The 21,619-nt window shown below is 35.5% G+C and overlaps 1 protein-coding gene across 2 annotated transcripts; it reads left to right on the top strand.

Annotated features, from left to right (window-relative positions):
• The first annotated feature begins 3,870 nt into the window (after window positions 1–3,870).
• Window positions 3,871–20,837, top strand: LOC102706804 (probable peptide/nitrate transporter At3g43790). 2 transcript variants are annotated; one of them, XM_040529429.1, is made up of 18 exons: window positions 3,954–4,108; window positions 15,907–16,134; window positions 16,998–17,038; window positions 17,153–17,213; window positions 17,401–17,503; window positions 17,585–17,687; window positions 17,770–17,823; window positions 17,949–18,011; window positions 18,250–18,299; window positions 18,392–18,467; window positions 18,603–18,785; window positions 18,923–19,010; window positions 19,212–19,297; window positions 19,388–19,495; window positions 19,768–19,812; window positions 19,918–20,006; window positions 20,207–20,250; window positions 20,545–20,837. In XM_040529429.1, the coding sequence occupies exons 2-18, from the start codon at window positions 15,978–15,980 to the stop codon at window positions 20,637–20,639; spliced, it is 1,446 nt and encodes a 481-aa protein (XP_040385363.1). In that variant the 5' UTR covers window positions 3,954–4,108; window positions 15,907–15,977; the 3' UTR covers window positions 20,640–20,837. The 2 variants fall into 2 exon arrangements, with proteins under 2 accessions (XP_006645771.3, XP_040385363.1); XM_006645708.3 differs by lacking the exon at window positions 15,907–16,134 and having other exon boundaries at window positions 3,871–4,108.
• The last annotated feature ends 782 nt before the right edge of the window (window positions 20,838–21,619 follow it).

Here is a 21,619-nt window from a genome sequence, read left to right as displayed (position 1 = left end):
GATCGACTAAAATGGTATTATTTTATACTGTTTTAGTTAACCTAAAAATACTTATATTTTATTTTAGAATGACCGTGTCGATTCATTTGTCTGCTACAACAAGACAGAAGTCAGATATTTCGATCCGTGGGCAACTGTGTTTGTCATCCTATCATGGTATTATTAGCATGATATCGTATCAATTCATTTTAGCACATCAGTGAGTTGGAACGAAAGCAGCTGGTTTCCATGGTCCAAAATAAGTTTAGTTTTTTGTGTTTGATATAATGTTAGACTTTTTATTTTATTTAAAATTTTTTTGTAATTAATATTTTTATTGTTATTAGACGATAAAACATGAATAGTAATTTATGCGTGACTAATTTTTTTTGAGCTTTTTATAAATTTTTTAAATAAGACGGATGGTTAAATGTTGAACAAACAAAAAATAAAGTTTTTTGGGGCAAAAATAACATATAAAAAGTTTAGTGAGAATGGACATGAAAAATGAACACATGGCCTCCGTCGTGATCGACGTCGACACCAGTACCTCGAAAAAATATGAAGAAGAGGAAGAGGACAACTATTATTTATATTTAATTAATCATGTGCTACTGATCATCAACCAGTTTTCCAACCCATGCTCACTTGTTTTTCGCAAGTATGATTTTCGAACTGCTAAACGTCGTATCTTTTGTTAAAAAATATTGTAAGAAAATTATTTTAAGAAATCATATAAATCTATTTTTAAGTTTTTTATAACTAATAATTAATTAATCATATGCTAATTTACTGCTATGTTTTTATACGCTGTTAACGGTGAAATTTTTTACTACATGTTCAAAAATGATATATACACACACACCTGAGAATAAAGAATATAGGCATTTGTTTACAAGAACAAAGCTCTACTGCAATTACAGGAACACCGGCCCATGCATGCACTTTCCAAAACAACGGGAAGAAGATTCTTCTAGAGTTAAGAATATAAGCATTTGTTTACAATTAAGAAGATTCTAATGGATGCGCAGGACCACGCTGATCGAGAGCCTGGAGGGAAACTACGTGAAAATAAACTACAATACGCACCCGTACAGGTATGACAATGGCTGGATTGTCCACGTACTACGTGCTCGATCGATAAAACGTGATCGCTGTGCAACCTGGCGACGGAAAAAATGAACGCGGTCAGCATTGGGGAATTTAACTTTTTGCCACTCTTACGAATGGTTAAAATAAATTTATCACTCATCTATGATATGTGGACCCTCATAAGTCTATAACATGTGGATCCGATGACAAATCTGTTATGAACATTTGTAAGAGTGGCAAAAAATTAAATGCCCCATCAGCATTCGGCAGTGTGGCAAAATTCCATCATTCACGGGTAGGTATGTTCAAGTTTATCCGGGTCCAGCTGAAAAATCCTAAACCCAACCTAGTATGATCGGCCACCAGGCTAAACTTAAAGAAGTTGGACTCGAAAAGAAGTCAAATGGCTTATAATATGAATTTTGTATTGATTAGATCATTTTTATAAGTATCTGATTATCTCTAAAATAATTGGAATGATTGAAATCATGAGAATGAGTGAAAAATATTTAAATCATAGTATAAAATTTAAAATTTAAAAATACTAGAACGGAGAGAGTATACATACTATCATGGTAATCCACTAGAACGGAGGAGAGAGGGGTGATGCATGGTTCATGGCCGTCTGTTAGTTAGTAGAATAAACCTGGCTAGGGCGCACTAAGACATGGGGCTAAGTCTCTGAAGCCAATTGGCATGGCATTAATTGAAGTATGAGGGTTCAACGCCAATATGGGTTGCGTTGATCATAGCCATATCATCGTGCCATGAGGGCACCATTATCATCGCCTATAGGCCCGATGTAATGATGCTGTATGTTAGTGTGTAATCATGACATCTGGCTTCATTTTAAAATAAGCTTTAAGCTCGAACCATTTTCTAAACAAGTTTTTCAAAAAGTTCAAACTGTGAAATTGTTTGTATAATTTGAGACATGAAGAGTAGCCATGGACATACAGTTACAAGTGGAGCACATCCAGTGCCACATATGTATTACAATGTAGTCTATTATATATCTATTCAACAGTGCACCGACTACTTTTACTTATTGGACAAATTCTATGATCCAGAATCATCTGCGTTAATCCAACAATCCATATCGTTTCCTATTGATAGAGTTTCTATAAAGATAAAAATATGGACTTTTCAATTACAAACTTTGTATATATTAAAGACTTTATATGCATTAGAAATTATCATACCAATTATAGAGTTTTTATATATTAGAAATTATCTTTCTAATTAGAAACAGCACAAACACTTTGTGTGTGTAAGAGGCTTTATATAAAGACAAAGTTTTCAATTATAAAGTTTATGTGTATGTGCATTATATACCTTTAAAATCAAAGTTTGACCACGGCATCCATCCGACTCGCGCGGCACCATAAGCCGGATGCCCAGATGTCTAAATCACTAAGAATAACATCAAATAAATATTTGTTAAGTAGGAATTAATATTTTGAGTTTTAGGAATATTGTGTTTACACCATGCTTAAGGTGAAATAAGTGAATTCCTTAATCGATGACGTATTGCTGCATGCATGGTATTTTCTTAATCATCGAATAGGAAATATGCACCTCTTCAGATAAATAATGAATGTGAAATACAAACAGTGTAAACATCACATATAATTTCACTTCATTAAAACGATGTAGTATACTTTTGAACTAAAAAAATAATGTTAAATATTTGCTGATATGTATTGTATGGTCAATTAATACTTGATTTAAATTTCTTTTCATGTAATACAAAGGAAACAATGATATTTATTTTTAAACTCACAAAATATTAGATATTGAATTACATGTTATTGAAAGTTGCACAATCGTCATGTTCATTTGACATATCCGAACAATAATAATTGTTTATTTAATATAAGAAGACAATAAGTTGTATGAGATGCAAATCATATTTGCATAAAGTTTAAACAAAAAAAATTGTGCTAATATAGATAATATAAATGAGTTGTTTAATTAAAAGTATTGTTATAATGTGTGAACTTGATTTTGCAGTGACTCTGAAATCAGTGTCTGGACACTTGGTCTTGCTGGAATTACTATACAAACTTAAAAACATGCATTTGCAATATGTGGTAACATATAATTAATTTTACAAAACTACAACAGTCATTATTAATCGGTGGCTCACAGCTATTCTGTCCGAGCTTATTTAGATAACTAAAATAAAAAATACTCGATAGATAGACAACTTTGAATGCTGGTTTATGAGATTACGTTTAAAAAGATATTAGGATATCTTACTAGCATCATTAAACATAGCAGTAGCGTTAGCACGTACCGATATATCACCACTACTGCGTCAATCAAACGCAGGGCCATACTGGTCCAGGCCCAGACAGACCCAGACACAGGCCCATCCTCCGAGCACGTGACGGCTATGTTTAGGGGTTGTGGGGCTAAATTTTTTACCAATGTTTGGATACTAATTTGAATTTAAAGTATTAAACATATACTAATAAAAAAACTAATTTCACAAATGAGTTTTAATCCATGAGACGAATTTTTTTAATCTAATTAATCTGTAATTAGTGCATGTTTACTATAGCATCATATATACTAATTATGAATTAATTATGCTTAATAGATTCGTCTCGCTAATTAATCTAATATTATAAATAAGTTTTATTAAAGATCTACTGCCTTAGAGCAGGAGCCTATCTCACCAACCATGGAGACGTCGGTTGCGCGCGGCATCGCCGCCTATAATAAGAGCGCGCGCTTGCCAAGCTCTCTCCACCGCTCCAGATTTCCACCGTCTCCTCTCTCTCTCTCTCTCTCTCTCTCTCCTGCACACCGCTAGAGGCGGCAGCAGCAGAGATAGAGAGAGAGTGACGAATGGCCGGCGCCGGCGAGCAGGTCGGCGACGCAGCGGCGGCGGCGGCGCCATTGCTGGCTCCGGCGGGGCGGCGGGCGCGGGAGGGGTGCCCCGGCTGCCGGACGGAGGAGAGGTGCAAGGCCGACCCCGGCATCCCCTACCTCAGCTTCTTCTACATCTGGATCGTCTCCCTCTGCGCCTGTAAGCTAATTTACACAAGCTCTATTATTCATTTCTTTCCTGCTTAATCTGTTTCGTTTATTATACTATTTTTTTTTGTCTTTGCATACACTCTTTAAATCCGTTTTATTATGCATCTGATTAAAAAAATAGAGCAACTTTTAACCCATCTGATCTGCGTGCGCTTTCTCTTCTTGGTCGATCAAATCGATCGATCTCTTACTTAACTGTGTTCTTGGAGAGTACACATATATACGTGGCACCTTCTAGGCGCACTCAACTCAGCACTCACGCACGTACACCTGTTCTACGATCCGTGCTTTATTGTGTACTATCTATATATAATATGTATATATATATATATATATATATATATATATATATATATATATATATATATATATATCTTGCTCCCTACACTTTGTAACCACTAAAAAATATATATATTATATATAAAATATTGCTGCTAGCATAACTACCTCTTGGCTCTTCCTTCTCTTTGCCTGGCCAAAGTATTCGTTTCTTTCTTCTCCCCATGCTGATGCATCACGCATCCAGAACGAACGAGCTGCATGGGGAGTTGGGGACCAAATGCAATATAAACAAATTAATAATAACTAATTTTATTTTAGACTAGAGGAGCAATTTACTGTGCAGTAAAAAGAGGGGCCATAAATTGGTTTTAAGCATGCATGGTGGGGGTTGAGCAAGTTTAAGCTTTAAAGAAGGGTAATTAAAAACGGCCTCGAGCGTAAATAATAAATAAACCATTCGTTGAAGGAAACGAACAATTTTGGACAGGAGTTCGATCTTCGTGTGAAGAGAGGATGCATGCGACTCGTCAACTGCCCCTGCTGCCTAGTTTCTAGACACTGACTAGTGGGGCCCTGTGGTCAGTCTAAGGCAGTACACAGTCCGGGCTCGTTTCAGTAGGGGCAGAATCAAAAGAAAGTATGGTCTTCTGTAAGTTGTAGATATAAAATATCAGAAAATCAAAAGAAAGTATGGTCTTCTGTAAGTTGTAGAAAACCAGAGAAAATTTTGCGTTCACTTAAACCTCTTGGAAAGTTTTCTGGTGTGAATTAAAATTTCTTGGAACAAAATAAAGCCTCAGTTTGTTGGGGGCAGGGTGGCCGTGTGGTGGTGTTGAAGTGGATTGAACGAGACACAAGCCACCAAATTAAAGCTTGTGCACTTGGCACAGAATTTTCTTTTAGGGTAGGCATCCAGTTCCCAATCCTCCAAATTGTGTCCACCATGAGAATAATAAGTACCCTCGGTTGCCATTTTCAATCTATTCTCTGCCACTGAACACATAGTCCGTCCTCCTCTCTTTGAAACAACGTCTATGAATCGATAGGATTATATATGTATATAAATTTTTTATTTATAAATATACTGTTTGTTTTTCCATGCAATCACCCCGGTTTGCTCTACTACTTAACAAAGCAAAAAAGAATATTTTCGAATTCGGAAGGAGTACATCAGAATGTAAAATAATTTCTATTTTAAAACAGAGATAAAACTATTCTCGACAGAATTGCGCCTCATCCACAAGTGAATACAACTAGGGTCGGATAACGAGCCAGCTCGGCTCGGTCCAGCTCGTTAAGATAACGAGCTGGCTCTACTCGTTATCGTAACGAGCTAAAAACCCAGCTCGGCTCGTTATAAAGCTCGAGCTGACTCATGAGTCATGCATAAAAAGTTATCCTAAATAATTTTTTAATAGGTTATACAAGTAAATTTTTATTTCAAAATGCAAATCATATAAAATTGTATTTAAATATTAAAGTTTGAACCAACAAATTACATGGTGAACCTATGAAGTACGGAACACATGCATTCTAAGGTGAAATCAATGAACGCCGGTGAATCTTATGTCTAGCTCGTTAGGCTCGTGAGTAGCTCACGAGCCAGCTCGAGCTGGCTCGTTAGAAAAATGAAACGAGCCGAGTCGAGCCGAGCCGAGTTTGTCACGAGTCGTACAAGGTAAAATGAATATTTTCGAATTCAGAAGGAGTACATCAGAATGTAAAATAATTTCTATTTTAAAACGGAGATAAAACTATTCTCGACAGAATTGCGCCTCATCCACAAGTGAATACAACGCGTACTAACTCCGTTCCGAAATAAGATCATTTTTTAGTTTTTTGATACAATGTTTTAACTCTTCATCTTATTTGAAATTTTTTTACGATTAATATTTTTATTTTTACTACTTTATGTATGACTAAATTTTTTAAATTTTTATATAAATTTTTCAAATAAGATGAATAGTCAAATGTTGAATATTAAAAAACGAAAATAGTGTTACTATGGAACGGAGGGAGGACATAACGTTTCTGGGAAGCTAGTAGTACCAGTAGAACTTTATGTCAGAAGGAACGGCAGCGATTGGGCAGGCAAACTCCAACGTGCGAAGCTTCCTGGAAATTTACCCTGGCTGTGCCCGTGGCCCTGACCGACCAGCGACAGCGACGGATCAGTAGCGTCGTTTTTTTCTTTTTACCGCCCGGTAAATATAAAATCTGCAGTTAAACGAGGGCCACCGACGACAGACCGAGAGACAGATATTTCGTTGCACGTACCGGCGTACGGATGCAAATCTTTTGCCGGTTTTAATTCCAAAAACTTTTTCTAAAAATATCATATCGAATTTTTTATACCTAAATAAAATATTAAATATATATGAACAATAAAACTAATAACATAGTTATGGGGAAAATCGTGACACGAATCTTTTAAGCCTAATTAATACCGGATTAGCCATAAGTGCTACAGTAACCAATCTGTGCTAATGACAGATTAATTAGACTCAAAATAATCGTCTCACGGTTTTCCGACAGAATTTGAAATTTATTTTGTAATTAGACTACGTTTAATACTTCAAATATGTGACCCTACGTGTTGAGGTGACATGTTATAGAAAAATTTTGCGAACTAGACGCTGCCACAAGGACTCTAGAGGTCAACGATATTTCCGCTTGATCTCGAGAGCATCCTAACCGCTCATCTATCTCATCCTCTATCCTAAAAATAGAGGATGTATACTGTAAATTGAGCTCCAATAGAACGGTCATCATATCATCTATCTTTAGATGACATCCATATTAGGAGAGAATCTTCATATTTGGATGATCTCTCTCCATCCTCCAAAGAGATATAGAGAATGTCATATATATAGATGATCTAGTGGGGTACAAAGAGATATGAAGGATGAAACTAATTTAGATGATTATCCAAATAAAGATATGGATGATCAAATTTAGATGAGCTGTTGGGGATGCTCTGAGGCCCGTTTTAGATAAAAAAAATTTTCTAAAAACATCACATCAAATCTTTAGACATCTAAATGAAACATTAAATATATATGAACACTAAAACTAATTACACGGTTACGGAGGAAATCATAAGACGAATCTTTTGACCCTAATTAGGACATGATTAGCTATAAGTGCTATAGTAACCAACATGCGGTAGTGATGGATTAATTAGACTCAAAAGATTCGTTTCGCGGTTTCTAGTCGAAATCTGAAATTTATTTTGTAATTAAACTATGTTTAATATTTTAAATATGTGTCTAAATATTTGATGTGATGTTTTTATAATTTTTTTCAAACCAAATAAGGCCTAAGCGGGAATTTAGGACCTGTTCAGTTCCCGAGGAAAATTTCTTGTGGTTACGTCGAAACTTTTTATTGATATGAAAAAAATTTAGACATAAATCTTTTAAATTATTTAATCCTCGTTACCACATACAAGTTGGTGTAGCATTTATGGTTAATTATGAACTAATTAGGCTTAAAAGATTTGTCTCACGATTTTCCCATAACGGTGCAACTAGTTTTTATGTTAATCTATATTTAATACTTTATTTAAATGTCTAAAGATTTAATGTGATGTTTTTGGGAAAAAACTTTTAGGAACTAAACACACCCTTAGAGGGCGACATTTGTTTAACCTACTTAACTTGTTTAGGGTTGTTATAATATTTTAGGAGCTAAGATTTGGTTAATAAAAATTAGGCTACATTTTAGTTAATACATGATAAATTTGCCACTTTATTATATCACTGACATATCAACCCCACTTATTGAAATTTGACTAACTTGAGTCATTGACAAGCTAAGCCAACATGTGAGAACCCCTTAGTTTTTTCTTAATTAGGTTTTACAAAACCACATTTATTATGGTCTACGTCCTCCCTTCCCGATAAAATATCAGTTTCTAACAACGAACAACATTCGAGGTGTCCACCTACATCCTTAAAAGTTGATTCTTTTTAAGGACCAAGAGAGTGAGATACATAAAAAAATAGAGGTTTTAGTGATTTTCGCAAGTTACAAATAACTCTAAGCATTATGATAGAAGAGTTTTACAAAGCCATATCATTAACTAATTTAATGTGATACAGTAACAAACTAAAAATGCTTAATTTTGTACGGTCTATACTACTTTTGCAATGGGATGGTAGGGACCCAACCATCTATTTTGTTTTCATTACCAACTGCTCTATGTCACTTAGTGTTAAAATAATAGTCTTTCTATATATCATTAATATCTTATTTCATCTCTATAATACAAGTTTACCCCTCTCAAGGAATCTATAAAATATTTGATGTGCCGTTGCAAAGCATGGGTACTTTGCTAGTATATCTATAAATAAATATATAAATCTGACATAATCTTCTATTTAATTTACAACTTGTAATTATATTACATCAAAGAATGATTATGGTTTTATGAAACTCTAATACCATAATACTTGTAGTTATGTGCCATGTAAGGAAAACTAGGATCGTGTGATTCATAATACCTGTGATTTTAGGGTTCATTGACACGATGTTGACGTCGAAAATGTGATCGATGGCGTGTCACATACGAAGGCCTGGGAGTCAATCTTAGATACCTCCAGTGCAGGACCTAAATTCTTAGAAGGTGCGCGGACGTGCCAGTGATTTTGATCCTGCAACTGACAAGATAAACAGTAAAGCAAGTCAATCGGCTATCGAGCCGATAGGTAACGAAAAATCCAGCCGATCGAATATTGGTGTAGCAGCGTTTAGCCGATTGGATGAACGATCGGCTGTAAAAAGCTTGGATCGGCTAGATACTCAAATAGAAATAAACTTGAATTAAATATTAGACCAACGTAATCCGTCAAGTTACTTATTAATCTTAGTCGATCGGACGAGCGTTATATCGAACTAGACGTACAGAGATAGACTTAACCAAGACAGTATTGCTCGAGCACGATATAATTATAGGAAACATGAAGATGGATAAGGCTAATAAGTAAACCGACAAATTATTTGGAATAGACAATGAATCATATGTCACGATCGGCTAAAACCAACTTGCATGTAATTCTCATAAGTCGATGCAACATAAATAACTGTCTCTAACAGAATCAAGCCGATTGGTATAAAAATAACACAGTAAGACAATCGGCTACTCTATTGATGCAAATATGATAAACATGTAGATCGGCAAAAATCATCGACTATAGACGGGAGACAAACAACCAAGATCTATAAAATGTCTAGCCCAGATTGCTAAGAATAACCATAGAAGATCGGACTCAACCGAGACAGTTCAAGATTACGCTTAGCAATGTCATGCTAGATACTAAACAAATCTAGATTGCTATCAAGCCAATGAGTCGATGACTGATAATTTATTGGCTGGTACTCCGATAAAACAGTGAGCAAAATACATTGATCTGATATAAACTATCTGATAAACGCAATCTACTAGATCGGACCGAACCGAGACAGTACTAGATTGAACATGTCAAATATCAAACCAACATAGATTGCTCAAAATGGTCGACCAGATCAACTCAAAACACAAAAGTGATATAAGCTAAAACTGATACGATAAATACAATCGCATAACTAGATTAGAAGATTGGACCTAACCGAAACAGTCCTAATCTAGCCAATGCGATTACCGTGGCCCGGTGGAACGTAGGACTTACCCCTACGCTGGAGATCGAAGCGATGCAGCCCCGTGTCAGGTGCCAAGTTCTGCCGAAATTGAAAACCTCGGACAAGAGGGTGGCGATGCGCCGAAATTTGATTGATCTGATTGTAGATGATTTACAATGACCCCGGACATACATATTTATACCCTCGGATGAATAGTAATCCGTATCGGACATGACCCCTAATAGATAAAAAGAAATAACAAACTCTATCTCTCAACATGACACGGTTTCTAATAGATAAAAGGAAATAAACAAGTCCCGATCAGACTCTAATCTCTTAGAGATAAAATCCTAACTAACTCTGACTACTAGATAAAATTACGCCGCCAAGCCTTGGTCTTCATGATTCCCTGTTGAATTCGAACTCTTCAGGATAAAATTTCTATCGGCGATTGCCCCTTTTCCTATCCGAATCCAATACGAAAATTTACCAAATTTGGGTGTTAACACACGCAAGATTGCTAAAACGTAAACTTTTAACATAAATGTAAGTGTAAACTTTTAACATAAATGTAAGTGTTAAACAAAGAATTACAAAACATGAGAAAAATAAATGAATGATTATTTGATTGGCTAAGGGCATGTTCAATGGTAGAACCCGTTATGGGCTTTATCTCAAATCACGTCAGTAGAAAAAACTCATCATACAAAGGACAGTCTCTCAAGCTGATTATTCATAAGTATAGACTAATTAATTTCTCGTTTGCATTCTATCTGGTCAGCGCCTATGATAAGAATCAACACACGTACCAAGCAGATTTTTTGGCTGTCTACTCGTTTTATACAACAATGTTTTGTCAAGTCCATGCAAAACAACTCATTTTCTCTCTTCTATCGTCACTCTTTCATGTCAACGAACATGCAGCGATAGAGATGGCAATAAGAGTCTTTTGTACGTGCCCTAACATGAAAAACACAGGAACTAGATCAGTGATAATGAGTCAAAGGAAAGTTTCCGTAGGTCGAACTTTGTACTAACTTTCCTCTAAAATCTTCCTCTCTCAAACCATTCCATAGCAATAATTTAATAGGATCCTTTGTTTCAAACGATCAGATAGGATTTGTTTTTCTTCTACAGGATCCAAATTGTACAATTTTCTCTGTTTTGATTTACATATCAAAGATGCCCTTATAGTTTACTCTTTTTTCCTACCTAAGTAGACACGTAAGCCTTGTGATTATGTCAAAACGATGGTCAGGACAAGTTCTTGTACCGGCAGAAAAATCCGATCGGACGAATGAGGATGGCCGGCCGTACATCATCTGGATCGATCGTCACTTGTATCGTTCTATCGCTGTTCGGAAGTTGAGAATCTCACAGCTATGACCCGACACAGTACTGTCTGAACTCCCTCTCTCTTGGTGTTAAATACACTTTTTAAATACTTTTAAAATAAATATCCTAAAATTTATTTTTAAAATATGTACAGTCCGACGCGACAAGATAATGTTGTTGTCTTTGTAACACCAGCGTGGTCGGCATCGCTAGAAACACTATCATCACACCTATAAATTTCGAATTACGATATAATAGTGTTATATTAGCACATCGGATGGTACTGCTAAATAGTGTAGATTTTGAAGATAAGTTTTGGAACAATTCATTTTAAACACAAGTCTTGAAAATGTGCATTTACTAAAAGAATCATCATGGATACATTTTTTGATTAAAAAAGAAGTTAGCCATTTCTAACACTTAAACTTGATTCGCCATACTATTTCTTTACCTTACTCCCCGTTCTAACCAATTACAATATTTCCCTAATTTAGTTTCTTCGCTCACGCAGTTATATCAACCCGATCACAATTTTCTAAACCTAATCTTAGTTTCTTTGAAAAATGGTAAAAGTTATATTGTTTTAAAACGGAGGTAGGTACATTTTACCTAAACGAACACGTTTTTACCACAAATTGTTGTTGATTGGCTACAGTTTTTAATTAGCGAGATTATGGCCGGGGTGGTGTGGTGATCCATGTGCCTGCAGGTAGGGAGGGACATGTAGCCTGTCATACATTGGTTGGGTGGCTTGTGTCGTGTCACCTACAGTACTACGTATACGTGGAGGTGAGGAAGTCAATGAGTCCCTAGGCAACCGTCCAAGAACCTTGAACTATGTTCATATTTTTTATATTTTAATAGATAACATCGTTAATTTTTTTATATATATTTAATTTTTTCCTTATTAGAATAATCATAATTATTATTTATTTTGTTGTTTTTTGATTTAGTACTAAATATATTTTAATTATAACATATTTTTCGTATATTTATGTAATTTTTAAAATAAGACAAATAGTTATACATGTAATAAAAGTCAACACGTTATCTATATTTTAAATATAGAGGAGGGAGTACTACTTTAAGTATTATACTAGCTTTATTTCAAACTATAATTATTTCGAGTATAGATTAAAGAGGTGTAAAAAGATTTTTCTTTTATTTCATTGATCAATTTTTAAAATTTGAACTGATTAAATTCTCCTTCTAAGCATATATTGACTCGTTGAAATGATTGGAATTGTGAAAATCAGTACATAAATGATTATATTATGGGATAAAACTTAAACATTAGAAATACTTATACTTGGGATGGAGGTATTATATAATTAGCATGTTGGAAAAGATTATGAACGGTCGTACGATACGATGCAGTGTGTGCCAGGGCATGATATGGACTTGACTGGCCGTATCAATGGAGTGGCTGATATATGGCACCGTTTGCTTCCCAAAAATTTTCACCCAAAAACATCACATCGAATATTTGGATACCTAAATAGAGTATTAAACATACATAAATCGAAAAACTAATTGTACAGTTATGTGAGAAATCGTAAGACGAATCTTTTGAGTCTAATTAGTACACGATTAACCATAAGTGTTACAGTAACCCACATGTGCTAATGACAGATTAATTAGGCTCAAAAGATTTGTCTCGCGGTTTCCATGCCAGCCGTGAAATTCGTTTTTTCATTCTTGTCCGAAAACTCCTTCTGACATCCGGTCAAACGTCTGATGTGACACGCAAAAATTTTCATTTCACTAACTAAACACCCGTGTGTCCACTTCTATCAACCGGGTTTGATGGGTGCATGGATCACAGCATAATATGCGATCACGATGTGATCTCATTTCAGTCAACAAATATAATACTAACAATTTTGATGCTACGGAATGGCATCATAAGGCGTGAAATTTGACCTTACAAATATTAAAGTATTGTCATATAAAACAAAAAAAAAATTGATAGGACAAAACGCCTTCTGAAAAAAAAAAGAGAATAAACTTAATAGGTGTTCGTACATAAAAAATTATTGTTTGTAGTAGTTAGACGAAAAGGACGTGCAGTTCATAAGCTTGTTTTTTAGATAGGTCTATTAAATAAGAAGCACTTCCCTCGATCACTTGAACGTTTTTTTATACTACCTCTCCCAAAACAAACTTTATTTTTTATTTATGTGTTCAGCGTTTAACTATCTGTTTTATTTGAAAATTTTATTAAAAAACTCAAAAAAATAGTCACGTGTAATGCACTGCTTATATTTTGTTCATCTGATAACAATAAAAATATTAATCATAATTTTTTTAAAAATAAGACTAAGAATCAAACATCGTATCTAAAAATTAAAAGATAAACTTATTTTAGACGATAGATATAGATTGCAACTATAGAATTTAGTAGATGAGTACACTACGTTGATGTTCACAATGGCTTATGAAAAAGAACAAGTGGGATATGACATCTGGGTGAGGGTGACCGATATAATAATGAGAAAAGGTGTAAAGATTATATTAAATAATTCATGCAGTACGCTACTACGTTACCAAATAAATTAGTTTATGGAAGATACAATGTGTTTCATACTACCTCCATATAATAATCTTATTTTTCGTTTTTCCATGTCCAACATTTGACCATTCGTCTTATTTGAATTTTTTTGCGATTAATATTTTTATTATTACTAGATGGTAAAATATAAATAGTATTTTATATATGACTAATTTTTTTAAGTTTTTGTATAATTTTTAAATAAGATGAATGGTCAAACGTTGGACATAAAAAAATAAAAAATAAGGTTATTATGAGACGGAGGAAGTAAGTTATTGCATGGGATGCGATGAAGCGCTTTTTGATCCGGTAGGTGTCAGAGACTTGTATATCATTTTATTGAACCGAGATTTTGATCCACGTTGGTACAAATCTTGTATGTGACTACCGAGGATTTAAAGCATTTTATTAGGCTGGTAGTTCGTCACTTACCTCGTAGAAGACAATCAAGGAGAAAAAACCTTGTAATATTTGTTCGGCTTCCTTCTTATACTTTGGATATTAAGATTTAGGGGTTGTCTCTGGTGTATTTTATTTATAGTAGAATTTAATTCACACCGTATATCTGATTAAATTATACTACCAATAATATTAGGTGTATTAGATATTTAAAAGGGTAATATCGTCTTTTTTACTGTGATCCTAAATTACCTAATGGGCCGATTCAGAACTGTACGTCACAGTGTGATATTAGACTGAACTTTTATCAGCATCTTCCGGAGAAAGAAGGGGTTGAGTTTAAGCTGTTTCATAATTTCAGTGGTACATTTGGAACATAAATTCAATTTGGCATGAAACGAATAATTATTGCAAAACTCTTGCTACTAAGTCTGTCGCCGGTGTGGCCGCGCCGCAGAAGAGGACGAGGCTGTCGCCGACGTCACCGCACCGCACAATAGAGGATGGCTGGACGATACAGATTGGACGAAGAAAGCTGGACGATGAAGATTGAACCAAGATGATATTAAAAGCGATCAAACAATTAACATATAAAAATTAAATAATTAACAAAGTACAAAAATACCATTTTAAATCAATGGACGAGATTAGTGGCAGTATAATACTACCAGTAAAATGCACCGGAACGTTCCCCTAAGATTTATTATTGGTAACAATGGTAGGCCCAAAGGGATCATCATGAGTTCATCAGCCAACCATTTTTTAAGGGTTCTGTTTTCCCCAAACCTCTACATCCAACCATATGTATGCATTCTTTTTAAATTAGAGACCTCAAACAACCCAATCTGAAATTTGCTCATCTTGAGATTTGGACTCAGGTTCTTGGGATGCTACTTATATTACTGCAACCATTAGAATACATACCCTTTCGAAATTCATCAGCCAATCATATGTGTTTTTGTTTTTAACATTATCACTTTACCATGTGTTCCATCTGTTTCAAAATATATAAGCAGTTTTGAGTATGAACCTCAACCATAGTATACCATTAGCTAGAATCAAGAACAATATTGTTTCTCTACATACTTAATACTCTCTCCGTTTCATAATGTAATACGTTATAGCTATGTATAGATTCGTATATTGATTAAGGTATATATTATTTGTACATATGTCTAGATTCATTAGCATTTATATGAATCTAGTCAATGATAAAAAAACCTTACGTTATGAAATGGATGTAGTATGTGCGTGTGTGTGGGAGCAGTGTGCATGTAATTAGCAGATAAGCAAATTCAAAGGAGAGATTCAAGCCAACCCTCTGAAGCCACTGCCTAAATTTAGCCGGACAAAACTAAAACAATGCAAAAGGGAAGAAAAATCTAGAGATCTCATTCTCCTTCGGAGCGTAGGAATTTTACAGGATTTTCACATAAAAAGGTCCTATTCCTCCAAAATTCGTGCGAAATTCCTCTAGACCAACAGGCACATTGTAAAAGATCAATGCTGCAATTAAACACCATTGATCAGTTCTTGGCAAAGAGAGGAGGACAATGCTGCCCGGACACTCTTACAAACCAAGCATCTTGATGTGGATTCAGACAGCTACACCTACAAAGAGAGGAGCAACCAATCTTCCCCAACCAGCACACATCAGGCGCCGTTGTCCGCCATGGCGATGACCGGAGGCAAGGATGTGCCATTGCTGGTCGGCAGGAAGGTGTATCATGAAATCTGCCCTGGGTGCAGGCAGGAGAGGAAGGTGCAGGCCAACGACCGGCCGCCATACCTGGATTTCCTCTACACCTGGATCGCTTGCTTGTCTGCCGGTATGGTGTTTTTTAAGATGATGGAAGTTTTATCGAACTCGATTAATTTCATCAAGGTAATACAATTGTCTGAGAACACTTTCGGCCTCTGCATAGCTAAGATGCACACAGCCATGCTGGTATGGTGTGTGTCTCATCTTTTAGAGGAAGAGGTTCAGTTAGGATGCAAACCTTCATTTGATCATCATCTTGTGAATCTGCTATTTGGATGTCACAAGTTGCTGAATGTACAAAATGGCCACTGCAATTGTTAACGCTGTGATAGTGGTTATGATTCATCTGATATTTAGGAGCGGGTGATGAATCGATGATCGTGATATTGCGCATTTGCGTGTGTCAGCAAACTGGTAAAAATCTTATCAGATAAGAGTCTGGTTGAGAGCCATGGTATAGGTTCAGGTTCCTTAGGTGGTTCTTTTGGGAAAATACAATGTTAAGAAAGAACTCCAGCTTGCCAATTATTCTTCCTCGGAGGTTGTTAGATAATACTACTAGTTCAGACAGATCTATCAATCGTGGAAGCGTTGTCAGCGAGTCGCCGTCAGTTAGTATCACTGACAAGAGATTCAGTTTTCAAACCATTAGGAATGGTCCAAAGGAGATGCCCTTGTTCGTCCATTCATGGTTATTGGCAACAACTAACATCGGTGACCGTTGCATTTTGGGAAATTTGGGTACATATGATGTCTATTATTGGAGAACTTGTCATAATGGCATGACAGAATCACCATATGCATTGTGATAACTATTTGTTAGTCTCATGTATTTGTCGAAAGCAAATATGTTTTTGTTTGTTCAATTCAGTTGTATCAAATGTTATTTTAGCTCTATCTGACTAATACTTCGGTCTGTTTCCTTTCCAGCACTACCAATCCAGTCGTTGTTCCCTTATCTCTACTTCATGGTAAGAAGAAATATTCTAAAGTTGAACCGTGGTGATGAACATACACATCAAATATATGAATTCCATATACTATATTGTGACTGATTTTTATTCAATTTTGTTATGATGCCACAGATCAGGGACTTGAAAGTGGCAAAGCAAGAGCAAGACATTGGGTTCTATGCTGGTTTTGTCGGTGAGAATCATCTCCTCTCACGGCTTGAAAATTCACTGAAAATATGATATTAGCAAAACTTGAACTAGATGTGTTGATTAATATGAAGTTTTCTACATTACCATAGAATTGTTAGATTGTTTGTGTTAATATTGTTAATTCACTAGTTAATTACTAGTTACTAACTGAATGGTAATCCGTGTTTAAGGGGCTGCTTATTTCCTTGGAAGAACTACCAGTGCTGTGCCATGGGGCATGTTTGCTGACAAATATGGGAGGAAGCCATGCATTGTGATCAGCATCCTCTCAGTGTATGGATCACTCAGTTAGACCATGAAAAACATACTTACTCTCAGCTGAACAAAAGTAAAATCTTGTTTTACGCTTTCCAGAATTGTCTTCAACACACTCTTTGGCCTCAGCACAACTTACTGGATGGCAATTGTAACTAGAGGATTACTTGGATTACTCTGTGGACTACTAGGACCAATCAAGGTAATTTACAATCTTGATCGCTGATGCTAAGCACATGACACTGAATTTTTGCATATTCATATCAGCATCATGCATTGTCCAGGCCTATGCTTCAGAAGTCTGCAGGAAGGAGCACCAAGCTCTTGGAATTTCTCTTGTAAGAAGAGCTCCATTCTTGTTTTGCATTTCAAGCTTCTAACGCATCTCTATAGGAAGAAAATTTAAAAGATTCTCCTATTTATATTTACTAATGGATATTTATTGTCAAACATTATGTTACAGGTCACGTCTTCGCGAGCAATAGCTCTGGTTGTTGGACCAGCTATTGGTGGATTTCTTTCACAGGTGAGGTTAAATACACTTTTATGATGGAACAAAAGTTAAAGTTTATAGAGTTACTGAAGTAATATTGGTCATGCCTCACTTCATCAAAGTTGACTTGTTATGAGAGTAGAAGATAGAAAGAGACATCTGACAAAAAAATCCAAGAAATATTTGGTTTGATCCTTCAAGTTCATGAAACCAGTGCTAGGCTCAACATTGTTGGCTTGGCTAATATTGTGCATCTTCTATCATGTATCAGCCTGCAAAGAAGTACCCAAACATTTTCTCTGAAGAGTCTATATTTGGGAGGTAAATCATCATTCATATTGCTTCGCATTAAGAAATCTTTGTATGGTTGAAGAGTAGAAGATAAATCTGTCCAAGTTTTCTTCTGATTTTAGGTTTCCCTACTTCCTCCCTTGTTTCGTCATATCGGTACTAGCAGCAGGAGCATGTGTTGCTTGCATTTGGCTTCCGGTATGTCACACCCTAACCCTATGATTCTTTACTCTGAATCTACTCACTAGAAGCACAAAATACATGTAAGACAGCATACATTTATAAAGTTTCCAGTGTAAAGTAAGTTGCTTAAAGTAAGCCCTTTGTTCTTAGGAAACCCTTCACATGCACCATGACGACAAAGTAGAAGCCATTGATGCACTGGAGGGACAAGATGCTAAAGAATCAGAATCAGGGAGAATGGGCCATACAAAGAGTTTGCTCAAGAACTGGCAGCTGATGTCAGCAATTACCCTCTACTGTGTCTTTTCTCTCTATGATACAGCTTATCTTGAGGTAATATTACATTCAGAAACAGTCTAAAAATTTTATTATGCTGATATCCCATAGTATTTTCTCCTATATTGAGAAGACATATTAGCAACAACTGACCACGTTAATGTCATGTTTAATAATGTAAATTCTATCTTCAGATATTTTCACTCTGGGCTGTGAGCAGCAGAAAATATAGGGGGCTAAGTTTTACATCCCAAGATGTTGGTACCGTGCTAGCTATCTCTGGTATGTGTGATTTTTTTCAAGCTTTCGTGCATGATCGATGGAGAGAAAACCAAATCTTCAAACATGTTTTTATAGGAAAGTAATCTTCAAAACAAATTAATAAATTAGCACCATACGTAGTATACATCTTTTCCTCTTTATGTATAGGTAGCATTTTGTCTAAATTCCTCCCATCAATAACATTTGTGTTTGAATTTATAGGTTTTGGTGTTTTGGTCTACCAACTTGCGATTTATCCGTTTCTTGCAAAATATGTTGGGCCAATCAAGCCATTCCGCTATGCAGCAGTAAGCAAGATGCATGTTTTGTGTTGACACATTTCTTCTCAGTGTTGAATCTTTTTTTTGAAAAATACCAAATGCATGTTTGATTCGCAGGTCATGTCTATACTTCTCCTTGCAACATATCCATTCATGGCCAATCTGTATGGTCTGGAGCTCAAAATACTCATCAACATAGCTTCGGTTTTGAAAAATATGTTTGCTGTGAGTTATTTCTTTTTAATATACATTCTGGACCATTAAGCAGGTACATTAGGGAAAACTTCCATTTTTATTTGTTTAGGGATTGATCACCCTTCTGGATCCATCCCTAACAACATAAAATTCATGTTTCTGAATCCAGTTAACAGATTTAGTTATGTTTAAAGAAAAGGATTACATCATTTTAAAATAATAAATGTATTATTAGGTAAAACGAGCTCAAAGGAATTCATTACATGATTTTATAGCTTGTGATGCATCTTTGTATGTAACAGGCTACAATCACTATTGCGTGCAATATTCTGCAGAACACTGCAGTGGTATGTATGACAATCCCATCTAGGGCATTCTTTTTTTTGTCTCAATGCATTCTCTCTGAAATCATCATGTAATACTCTCGTACATCTCTAACAAAACATGTACAGACACAAGAACAGAGAGGAGTTGCAAATGGGATCTCTGTCACTCTGATGTCCATCTTCAAAGCCGTAGCTCCAGCAGCAGCAGGAATTTTGTAAGTACTATTCCCTCCATTGTATATTATAATATTTTCTGTCATTGTCTGGATTTATTTGTGTGCTGATAAATCTATACAAATCCAGAAAGTTTTATAATATGGAATGAAGGGAGTACAATTTTTCTTTTACGGTTAGAAGTTCACGCTTCCTCTCTTTTTCTTCTTGGAAACAATCAGCTTATTGTGGCTTGTTGCAGGTTTTCATGGGCTCAGAAGCACATCACCGGGTTGTTATTACCAGGTAAAACACATGGCTCTTCCCAGCAATGTTGTACTTCTCGCATTACTGTTGATGGCTATGCCTTCACTTCTATCTTACAAAGGGAAAAGGTTTTAAAAATATCATCATCATGGAAATAAACGAGTTGCAAAATACCATTATCTATTAGAATAACATGCGAGGCTTAGATCCACATGCCAATGACACGATGATCTTTTTTTTCAACTTCGAGATTTATGCAACGATACCAAGCAAATCGATCCATCATTATCAAGTGCGCCATGCTAGTTACCTGACCCATCATGCTACATGCAGGTGATCAGATCCTGTTCCTGATGCTGAACATGGTGTGTGTCATTGGGTTCATCCTAACATTCAAGCCATTTTTTGCCTTACCGGATGAGATATGATGGTGTGTAATTAAGAACAAATTCCAAAACTCGTGTGGTTTAGGTCTGGATTCCAATCTGCATGGATTCATGTATTGTACCTTGTTCTGTTCAGTTGTGTAAGTAAAACTTAGAAGTAGGCGATCTTTGATTTCTATCCAAACCATGAAACATTGGATGGTTGATGCCTAATAAGAAGTTTACCTCTTGTTTCGTTGATTCCGTGCTACCAAAATCTTTGTTACATTAATGGCTGAAGAAATATACCTACCCAATATGCTTACTGAAGGAGATTTCAGCGGGCAGGGAAAGGACAAAATGTCTCACGTTTTCTACGCATAACAGCTAAATAATGTGTTTTTAATCTATAGAAAAAATTGCTTTAACAATCATATAATCCATTTACAAGTTTAAAATAATTAATAATCAATTAATCATGTGCCAATGGCTCACCTCGCTTTGGCTATCTTCGTCAGCTTCTTTTTTCTCTCGCTCTCAAACTCACCCTATGGAATCAAGAACATTTTATTCATGCATAATGATAACATGGAATATTTAAAGGTCATGAGTGCATGGTGAAATCAGAGTTTTAGAAGTGGTTGACAAATTGTCGATACAAGAAGAAGATATTGTACCACCCGGATTAATATTGGTTAAAATGAGGATCTGCAGAAGTATGGATGGTGTTTGATTACCAACAGGATGGGTACACCCTTATTACCAACAGGATGGCTACACCCTTAAAAAGTCAAAACGTGAGGGAGTAATTGAATAAACAAAATCACAAAAGGTCATAGTAATGATCTAGAAAATCTTTCAAGGAAAATAAGCATTATCTACAAGAACCAACAACTGAGAACTACTTGAAATGAATAGGAGTGTTTTTTTAGATCAAACACTTTATTGTCCATGAATTTGTAATTACCTGATAATAAAAACACTTTAAGGGAGAAGGGGATGGCTTGCCTGACTTTAAAGTGTTCTTCCTCTTCTTATAACCC

Source organism: Oryza brachyantha, chromosome 1, assembly GCF_000231095.2.
Source record: "Oryza brachyantha chromosome 1, ObraRS2, whole genome shotgun sequence".
NCBI lineage: Eukaryota > Viridiplantae > Streptophyta > Magnoliopsida > Poales > Poaceae > Oryza > Oryza brachyantha.
Note: the sequence above shows the minus strand (reverse complement) of the source record. Positions and strands in the feature narration are given on the sequence as shown.